The 17077-nt window shown below is 33.5% G+C and overlaps 1 protein-coding gene across 1 annotated transcript; it reads right to left on the reverse strand.

The window, feature by feature from the left end:
• Positions 1–2698: 2698 nt before the first annotated feature.
• On the reverse strand, positions 2699–14269 carry LOC138716533 (histidine-rich protein PFHRP-II-like). The gene is made up of 6 exons (XM_069849686.1): positions 14151–14269; positions 12687–12755; positions 12273–12582; positions 7619–7686; positions 5373–5441; positions 2699–3330 (listed from the first exon to the last, which is right to left on the reverse strand). Exons 1-6 carry the CDS (start codon positions 14163–14165, stop codon positions 3064–3066), a joined length of 798 nt encoding a protein of 265 aa, XP_069705787.1. The 5' UTR covers positions 14166–14269; the 3' UTR covers positions 2699–3063.
• Positions 14270–17077: the final 2808 nt, after the last annotated feature.

Here is a 17077-nt window from a genome sequence, read left to right on the forward strand (position 1 = left end):
CAAGTTTCACAACTATAAAGAACAACAGGTAATATAACTGTTTTATAAATTCTAACTTTCAGATTTTTTGACAGCAGACTGGATGATAAAAGTTTCTCAACGGAATAATAACACGCATTTTCCATATTTATTCTGTGTTTAATTTCCTCCCGAGTATCATTTATATTTGTTACTGTTGCTCCAAGATATTTGAACTTCTCCACCTCTTCAAAAGATAAATTTCCAATTTTTATATTTCCATTTCGTACAATATTCTCGTCACGAGACATAATCATATACTTTGTCTTTTCGGGATTTACTTCCAAACCTATCTCTTTACTTGCTTCCAGTAAAATTCCCGTGTTTTCCCTAATCGTTTGTGGATTTTCTCCTAACATATTCACGTCATCCGCATAGACAAGCACCTGATGTAACCCGTTCAATTCCAAACCCTCTCTGTTATCCTGGACTTTCCTGGACCATTAGCTAATATTATTAATAAGTAGAAATTCCTCTGAACATTTTTCGTTATTGAATAAATTTTAAATAGCACAAAGTTTCGAAGGCTGCATGCACCTTATCGAGTGAAATAAAGGAAAAGTATTCTGATAATAAGAAAAAAATATATTTTAGCTCCAAAAAATACTAGTTATTTCTTTTGTTCGTTTCACCGCCTTTTTCCAATATGGACTTACAACCAAATGCGGAATAGGGGAGGAAAGGCAGGCACACATGGCAGCCTTCCTGGTCGTGTTGTTAGCACGGCACAGAACTGCCGCTCAGACAACATATGACAGCAGGAAACTAGGGGCAAACACAAAGCCCCATGGACGGAAAATACACTTCTTCCATTGTCCACATAGGATATTGAAGCATAGACTACTTGGATGGGAAATGTGTACAGGGCAAAAGATACGGACAGTACTGTGGCATGATAGGAAGATTGATTAACCCAGATAAGACTGACGTCCTACATATAGGACACCGGACGTTTCACACAAATATGATAATAACATTGACTATGACAGACTAAATATAAGAAAAAAAATTGGAGGCAATTTATAACACATAAGGATTATGGTATCATGATTGCCGACTATGAAAATCTTACACAGCAATGTTAAAAAAATAAAACGTCAGTCTTATCTGGGTTAATGAAACTGTTCACCAGATTATTAAATTCAATGAATCCAAACATTGTGAAATACTGAGGACATATTGTATAGATCCTACAAGAACCGGAAGGGATGAAGTAACATTAGGGACACCGAATAGAGGTTTGTCAGTGGGAAGAAGTAAGGGACAGAAAACATATAACTTAAGACGTTGGTGCATGAGTGGCATGAGTGACAAAACGTAAGAAAGTGACAAAGTGAAAAGAGTGATAGTGACAGAAAAGACGGTAAGGCAAGAAAATAATGGTGAAAAAGGATAAGATACAAGTAATAACCAGAGAGTGATAATAAGTAAGTAGTGATACAAATATAATAAAGAAAGTGGGAATGGAAAGGTAATGAAACGGTAGAAACTACTTCGTCTGAAAATATACAGATTAGATTAATGGGAATAAGTGGTTAGTGAATGTTTGTGATTCAAGTGAATAAATAAGTTAACAACTATGGAAGAGTTCAACAAATATAAACAATGTTCGGACCAATTAATAAGAGATTGAGAGAAGTCATTGTTTAGTTAAATGAGATTAGTAAGAATAAGATAGAGAACTAGGAAAGGGAAGGGTAAATATAAGAAGAAGGGAGGGAAACAGAGGTGAGGGACGTGATAGAAAAGTGATCAGGGTCATTTATATGTAATAGCCGGAGGTTTAGAAAAAGTGTAAACAGAAAATCATGTATCCAAGGGAGTGATGGCACTGTATACAGAAATGTGAAGAGCCATCACGACCGATGTAAGCTGGTGGAATAAATATATCATATCATATCATATCATATCATATCATATCATATCATATCATATCATATCATATCATATCATATCATATCATATCATATTAGAAATGTGAAGAGCCATCACGACCGATGTAAGCTGGTGGAATAAATATATCATATCATATCATATCATATCACATCATATCATATCATATCATATCATAGCATATCATATCATATCATATCATATCATATATCATATCATATCATATCATATTAGAAATGTGAAGAGCCATCACGACCGATGTAAGCTGGTGGAATAAATATATCATATCATATCATATCATATCATATCATATCATATCATATCATATCATATCATATCATATCATATCATATCATATCATATCATATCATATCATATCATAACATATCATATCATATCATATCATATCATATCATATCATATCATATTAGAAATGTGAAGAGCCATCACGACCGATGTAAGCTGGTGGAATAAATATATCATATCATATCATATCATATCATATCATATCATATCATATCATATCATATCATATCATATCATATCATATATCATATCATATCATATCATATCATATCATATCATATCATATCATATCATATCATATCATATCATATCATATCATATCATATCATATCATATCATATATCATATCATATCATATCATATCATATCATATCATATCATATCATATCATATCATATCATATCATATCATACCATATCATATCATATCATATCATATCATATCATATATCATATTGTATAGAATTAAAGAAACACTGATAAAATGCAACTGCATGTTTTATTGAAAATATAAAAATATAAATAGTTTATAAAAATAAGTAACAAGTGGTGATATTCTACAATCTAAACATTATGGTGTCGTGAAGAATGAGAAACATACATGTAATGTTTCGAAATGTGATGAAAGTGCCACTCTTGAACGTCAAAGAAATAAATGAAAATGGTTTTAAATTTTCTAAGAAGAGTACGTATTTCGTGAGTAACTTTAAATGTAAAATTAGACTGAACTTTAAATACGGCATTACAGAAAATTTATCATGAAAAAATGCGTGATCGAAATCCATTAAAATTCAGTTCAGTTGACGTGGCCAATGCTTGAATGGATGTCCGGAGGATGAGTCCACATTTAAAATGAACCATGACCTAGACTATAACCGTGTCCTGACCCGTGAGAATAAGTTGGAACATGGCTGGCGTGTCCGGATTTCTGGACGTGAGCGTTGAATCCGTTGTGTTTGTCGGCGGTGTAGTGGACAGTGCGGGTGGTGCCGTCAGGCTCAACCAGCTTGTAGTATCCCTCAACTTTGTCGCCATCACGCGTCTCGTGTTGTTCCTTGATGTCGTGGGTGTGTGGATCGTTCACTCCGTACTTGAAGTCGTACTTGGGATGAGCCTAGAAAAATAAGAATTCAAAAGACTCAAATTTGTGCATTACAGAAGATAATGAAAATAAAATATTTATATCAAAAGCAAAGTCAGCCATACTACAAGGCTTGAAGGCCCACAGGGAGGCGGAAGGTAAGGCTCCTAAATGTACAGATATGGAATTAATGGCAGTAAGGATGTCAGCCCTAAGTGCCCTTCGCCTTTACTTCATGAGGAAATGCCTCCTGTTAGAGACTGAATATACCTCAGGGCCATAATATGGCTGTAAGAATTAGAGAAAATCCATGTCCTCAATCGGGAAACGAACCTGGCAAAAAAACCGGACCGATCCTTGTAGCTGATTTGAGAGCCTTTTTCACTCCAGAGCACGACAGACTGGTAACTAAGACTTTCGTGGTTCGAATCCTGCCTGGGAAGGAAACTTCTTTGTTCCTTACTCAAATTTATTCCCAATAATTTTCGATTGCAGCGATATTTTACTACTTTATTTTATTTTATTGGGTTATTTTACGACGCTTTATCAACATCTAGGTTATTTAGCGTCTGAATGATATGAAGGTGACAATACCGGTGAAATGAGTCCGTGGTCCAGCACCGAAAGTTACCTAGCATTTGCTTGTATTGGCTTGAGGGAAAACCCCGGAAAAAACCTCAACCAGGTAACTTGCCCCGACCGGGATTCGAACCCGGGCCACCTGGTTTCGCGGCCAGACGCGCTGACCGTTACTCCACAGGTGTGGACTTTTACTACTTAATTAACTTGTTATTCTCAGAACATGAATTTTACCAACAATCGAAAAGTATTGGGAATAAATTTTAATAAGGAACAAAGAAAAAAAAAAAAGTTTCCTTCTCAGGCAGGATTCGAACCACGAAAGTCTTAGTTACCAGTCTATCTTGCTCTGGAGTGAACAAGGCTCTGAAATCAGCTACAAGGGTCGGTCCGGTTTTTTTTTTTTGCCACTACTGTATTATACAATCGGAAATACCAGGTATGATGGAAATACTTACTTACTGGCTTTTAAGGAACCCGGAGGTTCATTGCCGCCCTCACATAAGCCCGCCATTGGTCCCTATCCTGAGCAAGATTAATCCAGTCTCTATCATCATATCCCACCTCCCTCAAATCCATTTTAATATTATCTTCCCATCTACGTCTCGGCCTCCCCAAAGGTCTTTTTCCCTCCGGCCTCCCAACTAACACTCTATATGTATTTATGGATTCGCCCATACGTGCTACATGTTCTGCCCATCTCAAACGTCTAGATTTTATGTTCCTAATTATGTCAGGTGAAGAATACAATGCGTGCAGCTCTTCGTTGTGTAACTTTCTCCATTCTCCTGTAACTTCATCCCTCTTAGCCCCAAATATTTTCCTAAGAACCTTATTCTCAAACACCCTTAATCTCTGTTCCTCTCTCAAAGTGAGAGTCCAAGTTTCACAACCATGCAGAACAACCGGTAATATAACTGTTTTATAAATTCTAACTTTCAGATTTTTTGACAGAAGACTAGATGACAAAAGCTTCTCAACCGAATAATAACACGCATTTCCCGTATTTATTCTGCGTTTAATTTCCTCCCGAGTGTTATTTATATTTGTTACTGTTGCTCCAAGGTATGGATGGAAATAACTTTTTTATTATAATTTTTTACGAAATCCTTCCACACATCCGTCATATTCAATTCTCGATATTCACATTGAAAATTTCGTGTGTCAAATCGTAATATCTCTAAATTAAACTTAGTTACTTTAACTTTTACCATAATATGAACATTTTCACTTAATTTTAAAGTTTATTATAATTAAATCATCGTGCTTTTAATATTTTGGTAAACAGTTTTAGAAATATTAATAATGAAACATCATTCGCATTGTTCTGTTGGCAATCGATTTGTTTAGAGTGTTGTAAGTCAATTTCAAAGCTTCAGGAAATGCAATATCTCAGGAGTCTTATGCTGTACAATTCTGTTGATACAACTAAATATAAACGAGTGGTGATATTACTTGACTTTGCTTTGATTTATATGAGTTAACTCCATACTTACGTGTTCCTCGTGATGTTCAAATCCGGGGTAAGCGAGGACTGTGGCCAACATGGCGAAAATCACGGCAATCTGCAAGAGAAGTCCATATAATTGCAATTTATTTCACGAATGTGTAGTAAACTCGGAGAAAAACAAACCTTAATGTGCAAGAACAATGTAGGTTATGTTGCGCACTGTGTTTTAATATTTAGCCTATTCCATCACTTAAACAAAAATAATTAAACAAGAATTTTGTAATAAAGAAGAATACGAACTGTAAATGGTAAAATTATCCTCTATTTATGCTATGAAGTCGTTTGGGGGGCATGGAGGTAGAGTTATATGATTTCTTGACCTCGGCACTAGACTTATTTGTAATCGTTTTTTGCATCAGAAAAGAACATGCTTTGTATCGAACTCTGGTCCTCTTGGTAATAAGTTATAAACTGAGTCATGGTTGGACAACTAATTTAGGACCGTTTTTTCAAATCTTGCTAACTGCAAAAATTTGCAAAATTGAGATTTTGGTGGATTCGTTAACATAAAGCACGCCTCTACACGATGTTAAAGTTATCTTAGTAAAATTGAATTATTTCTCTCCATTATAGTGCGTCAAAGTCTGATGGTTGCACTTATAACCCACCTGTCTCCATTCAGTTTTTTGTCTCTCCTGAAAAATTTAGTTTTTTTTTTCAGTTAGCAAGTTTTCCAAAAACGGTCCTCAATTGTTCACAACACTTCAAGTTATATAAATATGCGAACTTTATGCATACCGGTATATAGAGACCTTAAGATATTTAAAAGCGATTAATTTTTTTAACCCTTTCTGACCTGAATTTTTTTATTATTTTCCACAAGTATGGGGTGCACAAGGTCATAGAGACACTATAGAGAAACAAAAAAAAACTAAGCAATCCTCTTTCTAATAACAGCCGGCCAAGGAACTGGCGGGTACTGCACTCTATCGGTAAAGAACGCAACTACTTCAGAGGATAACAAATGGAATCATCAGGAAAATCGTATAAGACAGAGATTACGGAAATGTTAGTGATTCCAAATGAACTCATTCGAGCGGAAAGGAAAAGAACATAATAATGAATATCGCTAAATAATTTTATAATAAAAAATAAATACAAAGTACAATCTGATCCGTTTGGGTATGGATAATATTAATTTATTATTATACAGCTATTATGATAGTAGGGAAAATTTTTTCTGGTATAAGATTAAAGATGGGAGTTTCCATAATATATGACAATGAACAATGCATAATCTGAAACGACAAATGAAAATCGTAGATGATTAAAATGGCTACTATAAATCAACAGCGGGCACAATGTGTTCTTTGGTATGATAAATTTGAGTGTGTTAAAAGAGTTCAAATGGAATTTCGACGTGATTATGGTGTGCATAATGTACCTAAATACGATTCCATAATGTTGTGGTATCGAACATTTGTATAAACAGGTTCTGTGTTAAAAAAAAAAAAAAAAACAAGCAGGAGGTCTAACCCCTTCTGACTTCTTCGTGTGGGGTTTTGTTAAAGACATTGTCTATTCACAGAAACCCAGGAATATTGATGATCTGAGAGTAAAAATTACTCAAGCTTTTCAACAAATCAACCCTCTCTTGTTACAACGGACATGGGCTGAATTCCATCACCGTTATGAGTTGTGCAGGGTGCGCAATGAGGGTCATGTTGAGCTCTGAGGAATATCCCATCTTTCAGTGTTGTATGCACAAATTTTCAATAAATGAAGTTCAGTAGTAAATGTTTTACGGTGTTTTTATTTTATCCATACCCAAACTGATCACACTGTACATTAACCTACAACAAAAATCGTCAGCTGTTCTTTTAAACATAAGGGAGATCAGGAAGTAGAGAAAATTTCTCTTTGAACTATAGATATGCATTTAAGCAAGAGATTGATATAATAATTTTATATTATTAAGTATAACTGCAAAATACTGTAATATGCCATTAAAAGAAGCCATTTTCTTTGAAGCAAATTGTAGTATCTTTATAAACGATTACTTTTAATCCTTGCTGAAGCCAAATATTCAATATCCTACATAAGAATTTGTGTTACAATGTATTATAGTAGAAGCCATTTTTATCTGTTTAACACGTGACTTGAATAAACAAATTATAGGCCTACATTTATTCACGATTATATTTCATTGTTGTTTCTTGGTGCTGAAGCCAAATTTTTCAGTACTCTACATATCAGTCTAAGCTTACACTGAAGTAACGACCTTACACTTGCCTTAAGAGACATGCTGGAGCTATGAAGTGACCAAAGCCAGATGTGATGACTTGATAGATGTACAGATACTGACAGCATAAGCCAAACGCTTCCCTTATATAGGAATACAGATCGGAACATACGTTACGTAGGATGGGAAAGGAAATCCAGCTACAGAAACAACAATGGCGTGTGCAAATTGAAAATCAACACTTCTTTATGTGCTTTCTATCAATTAGTATTTCCGTAGTACTTCCACCTCGTTAGGACGTGTGCGTAGGAGTTTCATGGTCTGAAGAACACAATGAAATCGCACTAATTTTAACATTACGTAAAAGTACCTAATAGCCTCATAGTGCACAGAGAAATTCGGTTGAAATGTCTCAATGGTGGAAATATATGCGACGCTACAATGCACTTGCATATCTGAGAATATAATTTCATAACTGAACCACTATTACCACTACCACCACAATCATCATAATCATTATTTTCTAAAGGTCACGTTTGGAAGTAAGTCATTTTCCATAATTATTTACAGACTACCTCTAAAATTGTTTAATTACCGCACAAAAGAAAAGACGATTACATTTTGTGTGAGGAAACGGACCACCTGGTCTAGAACAGTGAAGGATTATTGTTTATATTATTATTATTATTATTATTATTATTATTATTATTATTATTATTATTATTATTATTTGGTGGATGACGTGAATATTTTAGGAGAAAATCCACTAACGATTTGGGAAAACACGGAAATTTTACTTGAAGCAAGTAAAGCAATAGGTTTGGAAGTAAATCCGGAAAAGACAAAGTGTATGACTATGCCTCGTGTCCAGAATATTGCACGAAATGGAAATACAAAAAAAATGGAGATTTATCCTTCGAAGAGGTGGAAAAATTCAAATATCTTGCAGCAACAGTAACAAACATAAATGACACTCGGGAGGAAATTAAACTCAGAGTAAATAGCGGAAATGCCTGTTATTCTTTTGTGAAGCTTTTGTCGTCTATCGTGCTCTGGAGTGAACAAGGCTCTGAAATCAGGTACAAGGGTCGGTCTGGTTTTTTTTTGCCACTACTGTACATAATATGGAGGAGTGGATCTAACATGGAATTGTTTTTTATCTGTTTTCTAAATGTAATATTAGCAAAAATCTGTCTTTTCACTCAACTTAGGAATATGAAAAATATGAGGTATCTATATTCAATTTCTGAGATGCACCAAGGGCTTTGAAGTTTCTTAAAATTACATTTTTTTTTGCCTTTTTGTGTATTTGTTCTATTATATTCATTTTCATTATATAGGTAGTGAATTGCTGTAAAATCACATATTTAAACTTTATTTGGAAGAATTTAAATTGGAGTTGCAGTGTACAGTATTTTTCTGTATTGATCATGGTAAGCAGGAACCAGTTGTACTATTCTTGTATGTCGGAATAGATGCCTTTACCCAGATTTCCTTAGTTTTGATAGCAACTCTTTCTGAAATATCTCCAACAGTAGGTTCTTTTGATTTGAAGTCAGGTTTTAATTCATTTTGATCATAGATAATATTTCATTACGTCATGTTAGGTAGGTAATTGTGATGGGTTCAGCCCCTCCAGCATTCCGAATACAGGGCAGAAGATTCAGATTTTTTATCTTAATTAGAGCCATTGTTCTGATTTAAACACCCAGCAACATCAGACGAATGAATTTCCATTAATTATGTTAGTTATATCATACCTAAGAGTTTTGTGATTATGCCCAATTTTCTTATAAATTGAGGTTTCTCTAACATTTCAAGATGAAATAACAGTGGACCAAAAATATGCAGAGTCTTTCAACATATATTTTTTTAACATTTTCCTGGTACCCTGTTCAGATTAAACCACTGGAGAACGTTCTCTCGCTAAAAAATCTGAACCCCCAAATTTTGTGAAAATTTCAAAATATGGTGCTCTTGGGGCACCTCTAAATATTAAGCAAGAGAAAAAAAATTGCATTGTTCTTTATGATATCACCCCACAATTTTTTCCTAGTATTACATTTTGATTCCATAAATTTCATATTTTCACTCCACCCTAGTAAATAATGTATGTGTATAAACGTAGAATTGAAAAATTAAATATACTGTACATAAAGAGAAAAAACTTACTAAAAGTAATATTTTGATTATTCAGTTTTATCAATAACTTTCAAACGCCTTTTTCTCATAAGTAATATCTTTTACTTAACATGTTTTGCTTGTAAACCGGCCATATATGGCGCACAATTTATTTATTTATTTATTTACTTATTTATTTATTTATTTATTTATATTTATTTAATTAATTAATTTATTTATTTTATTTAATTTATTTATATTTATTTTATTTTATTAATTAATAATTTATTTATTTAAATTTATTTATTTATTTATATTTATTTAATTTTATTTATTTATTTATATTTATTTAATTTTATTTAATTAATTAATGTATTTATTTATTTAATTTATTTATTTATATTTAATTAATTAATTTATTTATTTATTTATTCTGGTGTAGTTAAGGCCATCAGGCCTTCTCTTCCACAACACCAGGAATACAAATACAATAACAGAAATAAACAGAAAAAAAACACTATAGGCACCTATACAAAGTAAAGCTACACAAGAAATAAAGAGAGAGAAAAAAAACACTATAAACAAAGTAAAGCCACACAAAAATATACACAGGTTGCAGTCACACAAACTTTAAATGCGTGATTAAATATCATAATTAATTCTATCCTAACTAATTAACTAACATGAACAAGAAACGTGCAATTTTAATCTAGATTAAAAAAGAAAAAGAAAAGAAAACACAAATCAATACTTCTAGCAATGCCTAAAAAACATTAACAAAGACAAAATTTTCCAATTTAATTTTGAATTGTGATAAAGTCCGGCAGTCCCTGACGTCATTGGGTAACGAATTCCAGAGGCGAGCTATTTCTACAGTATAGGAAGATGAGTATAAAGACGTTCTATGATGAGGGATAGAAAGAAGTGCTTGATGTCGGTTTCGAAGAGTTGTAAGAAATTGAAAGCGCGATAACAGATAATTCGGAGTAGAAGTATGCATGATTCTAAACAGAAGAGACAGTGAATGTATTGTTCTTCGTTCCTTCAGACGCGCCCTTGAAAGTAACTGGAGGGAAGGTGTTATATGGTCAAATTTACGAGTATTGCAGATGAATCGTATGCACACATTATGAACACGTTGTAGTCTCTCAGCTAATAGTGAACTTATATTAGTTAGCAAGGAATCGCAATAATCAAAATGGGGCATTACAAGCGTCTGAATAAGATTCTTTTTTAGACTAAGTGGTAGAAATTCTTTCATAAGAAACAAGGAGTGCAGTTGAGAAAATATTTTTTTGCAAATGTGTGTTACTTGAGTGTTCCAATTTAGATCGCTATCCATAAAAATACCAAGATTTTTAACGGTTTCATAATGGGCCAAAGGAAGCTAAATGTACGTATTCGTCCCGGGTTTATTCCTCGTAAAGCCTAGGGATAGTATGACAAAGTGAGACAAGTGACCTTCAGGCTACGAATTCACACAAAGGTTAAGATGAGTTCTAGAAGTCATTGCAAGGACTCGCACCAGTGTACCTTTTAGCTTACTTGTCTTTCTTTCTCACTGATTTATTGATCCTTTGCTTGTCTCGCTCCATTCTCTAATTATTATTATTGGCTAGGGTGTTCTCATCCTGCCTGTAAACCTTAATTGCATCCTTATCTAACCTAAAAAATGCTTACCAAAAATAAATATATTTCATACAATCAAAGATATTTCACAAATGCCCTGTTTATTTTTTTAATATAATCGGTACATTAACTTAATAGGAAATGAATTAAACTTTTTACTTTGAATTAAATTAAGTGCATTTATTAAATAAATAATTTCATTACTACAATACAAGACCAAACAATGAATTTTCCATTCAGGAAAAGGCACGGACTAGTACACCAGTGGAAACCTCTCAAACCCAATCCGTGTCCAAAGTGGTAATTTTATGCAGCCCCATGTGAATAAGTTGGAACATTTGCTGGAATAGATTTAACTTCTTTTTGAAAGCATCTACATATGCCACCATTACAAAAATTGTCTGGTCTTCGCTTGCGATTAAAAATTAATTGCATTTAAATGCTGGTTAGGTACATTGCGATGGCCAGCTACACTCTAACTTTTGCGCATGAATTTTAAAAAATGGGACAAATCATACATTTTTATTCACGGGCCGGATGAGGCCTGCGGGCCGCCATTGGCTATCACTGCTTTACTACATTAAATGATTTATTATAAATGTGAATAAACAACTTCAATCTGAGAGAGAGAGAGAGAGAGAGAGAGAGAGAGAGAGAGAGAGAGAGAGAGAGTGAACAAAATACGCACACTTGATTTATAACATATTTATTTGCTAATAATAAATACAAATACAATAAAAACAGAAATGTAGATGTTATAAACAATAATGAAGTTTGAATTTGAATACAGGTATTACAATACAAAAATAATTTACAAGTGAATAAGGGAAATGTGTAAAAGTATGATGACGCGATGATATTCAAAGTAAACAATTAGGCCTCTAGATTTTGCAGACAGATATTCTTAAAGATCAATCGTGTTGTTGAGAAAATCTACAGTATAGCTCTGCAATTAATATGAGCCATGGATTCCAAATCCTGACTCATGTTGTGAGTTGTAAGCGTATGATGATCCGTGTGAGTGTGATGGGATCACCACATGGTGAGTAGCTTGAGGATGGCTGGCGTGTCCGGATTTCTGGACGTGAGCGTTGAATCCGTTGTGTTTGTCGGCGGTGTAGTGGACAGTGCGGGTGGTGCCGTCAGGCTCAACCAGCTTGTAGTATCCCTCAACTTTGTCGCCATCGCGCGTCTCGTGTTGCTCCTTGATGTCGTGGGTGTGAGAGTCCTTCACGCCGTACTTGAACTCGTACTTGGGATGGGCCTTCAAATAAATATTTTAATGCGTATGACATCATAATAGAAATTAATGTCATTAAACTATATAGTTAAAAATCGTTCTGAAGTATACCAATATAAAAAACTCACATGTTCTTCATGATGTTCGTATCCTGGAAGAGCAATAGCAGTGGCGAGGATGGCGAAAAGTACCAAAGCCTGTGAAAAATCCATTTTTTTTACTTTAGGCCTATTTGCAAAAGAAAATGAAGGTACATTAAGCTCAACATAAATGAAAGGTTCAGAACCATAGTGGGCCAAACGCCATATATTAAAACCGTAGAAAACAAGGGTTAAAATGAAGTTATCGCCATAATTCAATGGAAACATGTAGCAAGTAATATAAAGTACGAGTATACACATTCAAACTAAATGATATGTCAATCTTCATTGAACTATGGTATTCACTTAACTTTAACCCTTGGTTTCTCCATGTTTAATAAATGGCGCTTGGCCCACTATGACTCTGAACCCTTCAAATATTGTCTGCTTCCCTCATTCCTGAGTGATAAGTAGGGACCGGATTTTTATGTAATTACATATTATATCCCTTTTAACCTAACCGTATATAAGTAACAAATCTTTACGAATCTTGTAATTACCATTAATATATTAAAATTTGATACTACATATTTTTACATATTTACCGCACATTACATATTATGGCTTGATATTACATAAATCTACATATTTAAGGGTTTTATTCATTTTTACTTCTCTAAAAAGGGGAAAAAAATTTCTGCTGGGGAAGTTTACAATTTGAAATAGGCCTACACGTTTACAAAATTTGAAATACACAGATATAAAAAGCCTTTTTACCTATGCAAGAAAGGATATATTTCGGACGAAACATAATATTCTTAGTTCCAAGAAATAATAGAGGCGTTCACCCAATGTAAGTTTATCTACTGTTTTTAACTAACTAAAAAAATGGCTCCTGTATCTTCAACCCTAACGACAAAAATAAAATCATGGATTGCGATGGACGATGTTTTCACTACAGATGGAAAAATAGTAATGTGTCAAGTGTGCGGTAAAAAAGTCGGGTGCTCTATGAAATCACAACTGGAGAGTCTTACCTATGCTATACCTGCCAGATATTGATATTAAATATTTTCATGATTTTACATATTTTAGTACATATTCAGCTGATTTTTCTTACATACATATGTACATATTTTACACCTTGATATTACATAAAATTCCGGTCCCTACTGATAAGCTATTTTCATTTTATATACGGTTTTTAGAAAGATATCGATATTTTGAAGAACAAATGACAGTGATGTACTACAAGGCTTTTCACCACGATCTATAGGTACTGTAGTAATTTACTGTAATAATAGTAGGCCTACAGATTTCAAAGTTTGACTGGAAACACACTTGTAGCTTTCAAATTAATAAGAATATAACGTTAATTACTTAAATAACAGTTTGCATGAATAATGAAAAAGATATAACATAGTCCAGAAGGTGATTCAAGTAGCCTAGATACGACCAAATTTTTAGTAAATTAAAATCAAAGCCAGCACTGATCCACTTGGATGTACTTGCCTTAATGAAAGCCATGTCTGATCTTTTTTAAGCTGAAAGCTTGTAGCTAGTTGAGAGAACTGTTAACACTGATGCACTCTACCAAACGTAATCCTTATATAGGTAGTATGGAAAGGAATTTGTTACGTAGAGTACAAAACGAATACCTATATTAGAAGACCGTGTGTAATGTTTCACATTTAGGATTCGTGCTCTGTATGCCAACTTTCTATCAATTATGTTTTCCGGTATCCACACTCAAACGATATCTTATATGGGCGAGGAAACACAATGGTTTGGAGGAATTTCGAATGAATCTTTTTTAAGTACTTGCGTAACATTCTAATTTCAATAATGGAATACATATTATATATATTTCAATATATGTAATATGTTTTCCATTATTGAAATTTTAGTCCTAATTACTTAGAGAATTTGCCTCGATATGTATGTATATATATATATATATATATATATATATATATATATATATATGCGCAAGTCTTTTTCACAAGATCAATAACGAATAATGTACAATTTCTTCAAATTAAAGAAGGAGATCCACCTTTCGCTAGTTATTTATATTTCCGTTATTTCAACTTTTTTTTTCTAAAAATTTATTGGTCCTTTAGTAACAGAAATTGGCACGCTTAATATACACTACCTGTAAGGTAAAGTACCCAAATAAGAGACACTTTTTTTAACTGCTTATAAGTGAGGATGGGAATAGACATTTTTAATCTTAATGAGTGCAATACACACAGCATTTCGTCTATTTTTAGAATTGACAATACAAATTTTAGTCAGTTTTTATTGTTATCTTAAATTATTAAAAGAAATAAAACTGGGAAATAATGATGTTTTGGAAAGGGGTTCCAAATAAGAGATACGCGTGTTATTTAATTTATTTTTTAACATGGACAAAAATTATTGAACATTTTAAAATTGAAGGGATTAGTGCAACAGTGGTCTAACTCCTCTCAACAGCAATTTTGTTGTTTACTTGAAAATTTTCCAAGTGAAATTAATATGGTTTACGAAAATAACACAAAGTCGGTCAAATTCGACATGAATGTACTAATCTTACTTAGGCTACTATTGCTAATGTTAATATTTTGCTAGAGACAGAAAAAAAGACAGAATATTAAACTTCGATATCCATATTTTAAATTTAAGTTGATTGCACTTATTTTGCGACCCCTTTAATTGATACAAGTCTTATTTGGCTGTATTGAGCAAGTTGGACAAATAAAAATTCTTCATCAGTGCCGCAGTCTTCGTGTGCCCAACGACGACACATTTTGAACACTGAGTTCTCCCCCCTGGGCCCTGATGTCCTCTGAAAAAATCGAGTGCAAAACAAGCACTCTCCATCATCATAATTTTCTCCATATTCCGAGTCACTAGAGTTAATTAATTGCATTTTCACATCGGATTCTTCATCACTGGCTTAACTCAAGCAGTGCTTCTTGGACTCATTTTGTCTGTAGTTTTTGTTGCTTTTCGAACTTCTTGCGAGCTCCATCTTTTCTTTGTTTTTCCTTATCTAAACGCTTTCTCATTTGTTTCTGATAAAGAGTTGATATTATGATAGCTCCTTTCCTGCCCAGGATACTTTACATGCGACTTCACACTGGTTGAAGCTTACGGCTCTTGAGGTGGTTGTTGCTGCTTCTATAACTGTGCTATAACCAAAGTCACCGTTTCTGGCACGTGAAATAAGTAATGGGAACGTTGAGAGCGAATAACTTATCTTTGCCACAGTCTGTGGGTATGAAAGCTGATAAATGTGACTGGCAGATTGTTGACGTCACATCTGTTTAGGAGATGGTACCACTCTCAGCCGAAGTTTGGCAGATTGCTTTCGTGACGTGTTTGTGTGTTACCTTTCTCAGCTACACTGGTAACAAGTGCTCAATGACTGGCTTTTTACTCAAGGACAAGCGCCACAAACGCTGGCACTCCGTGTAGTGGCGATATTTAGACAGGTCCAACGAAATTTTCGAAACCAGGTATCACAATTAAATTTAATAGTTTTAATAATTGCACAATTTGAAATATGTAGAGACTATTTCACGAATTACGCACTTATATTTTGATGTTTAAGTAAAGTAAATATTGTCAGACTAGCCAATTTTAATTAATTTAGCTATTGATATTATTGTCATCTCAACGAATAATTAATTGTAGTCATTAATAATGATAACATAGTCATTTAAATTAGTAATTTTTGTAATGAATAATTGAGGACAATGGATAATTAAAAATTGACCTATTTCGTAATTAATTTTAATTGATAGTTCAATTAATCTTTCATTGGTTCTTACGTAGTTTATGGCAGACAAAATGACACGACTAGAAGCATTAACGCCTTTCGTAAATTCTCAAAGGTGAGCATCATTATAAAACCAAATAAGGGCTCTAAATAAGAGATACCATCTCTTAATAGGACCCCTAGGTATCTCTTATTAGGGAACGGAATAAATAAAAATGAAATAGCTACCCAAGGTCATAAATTATTATATTTCTTATTAGCAATCTACCTTATCATATGCAACATTTTGCCAGCAATTTTATAAAATTAATAATAAATTTGTTGTAACTTACATTAACTGCTGTTCACTTCCTCAACAAAGACCATCAAAAAGTTCAAAATGTGAAAAACTACTTTTCTGGCTCTCAGCTGCTTTGCTTACTTTCAACTGAGGTTAGACAAAGAAAAGGTTGCCTTAGAAGCACAAACATTGATTCCCCATAGTTGTCGAGAGATGGCAAATTATACCGGAGAAAATAACAATGTATCTCTTATTAGGAACCTGTCCCTTACTTGGGTACTTTACCTTACTACACAAAGCAATTTTAAAGTTTATGGAAAACTAATAGTTATATTTAATACAAAAATTTTTGGAGTATTTTGTTCAGTCGGGCAGCGTTTATACGACAACTCA

Source organism: Periplaneta americana, chromosome 16 (assembly GCF_040183065.1).
Source record: "Periplaneta americana isolate PAMFEO1 chromosome 16, P.americana_PAMFEO1_priV1, whole genome shotgun sequence".
Taxonomy (NCBI): Eukaryota; Metazoa; Arthropoda; class Insecta; order Blattodea; family Blattidae; genus Periplaneta; species Periplaneta americana.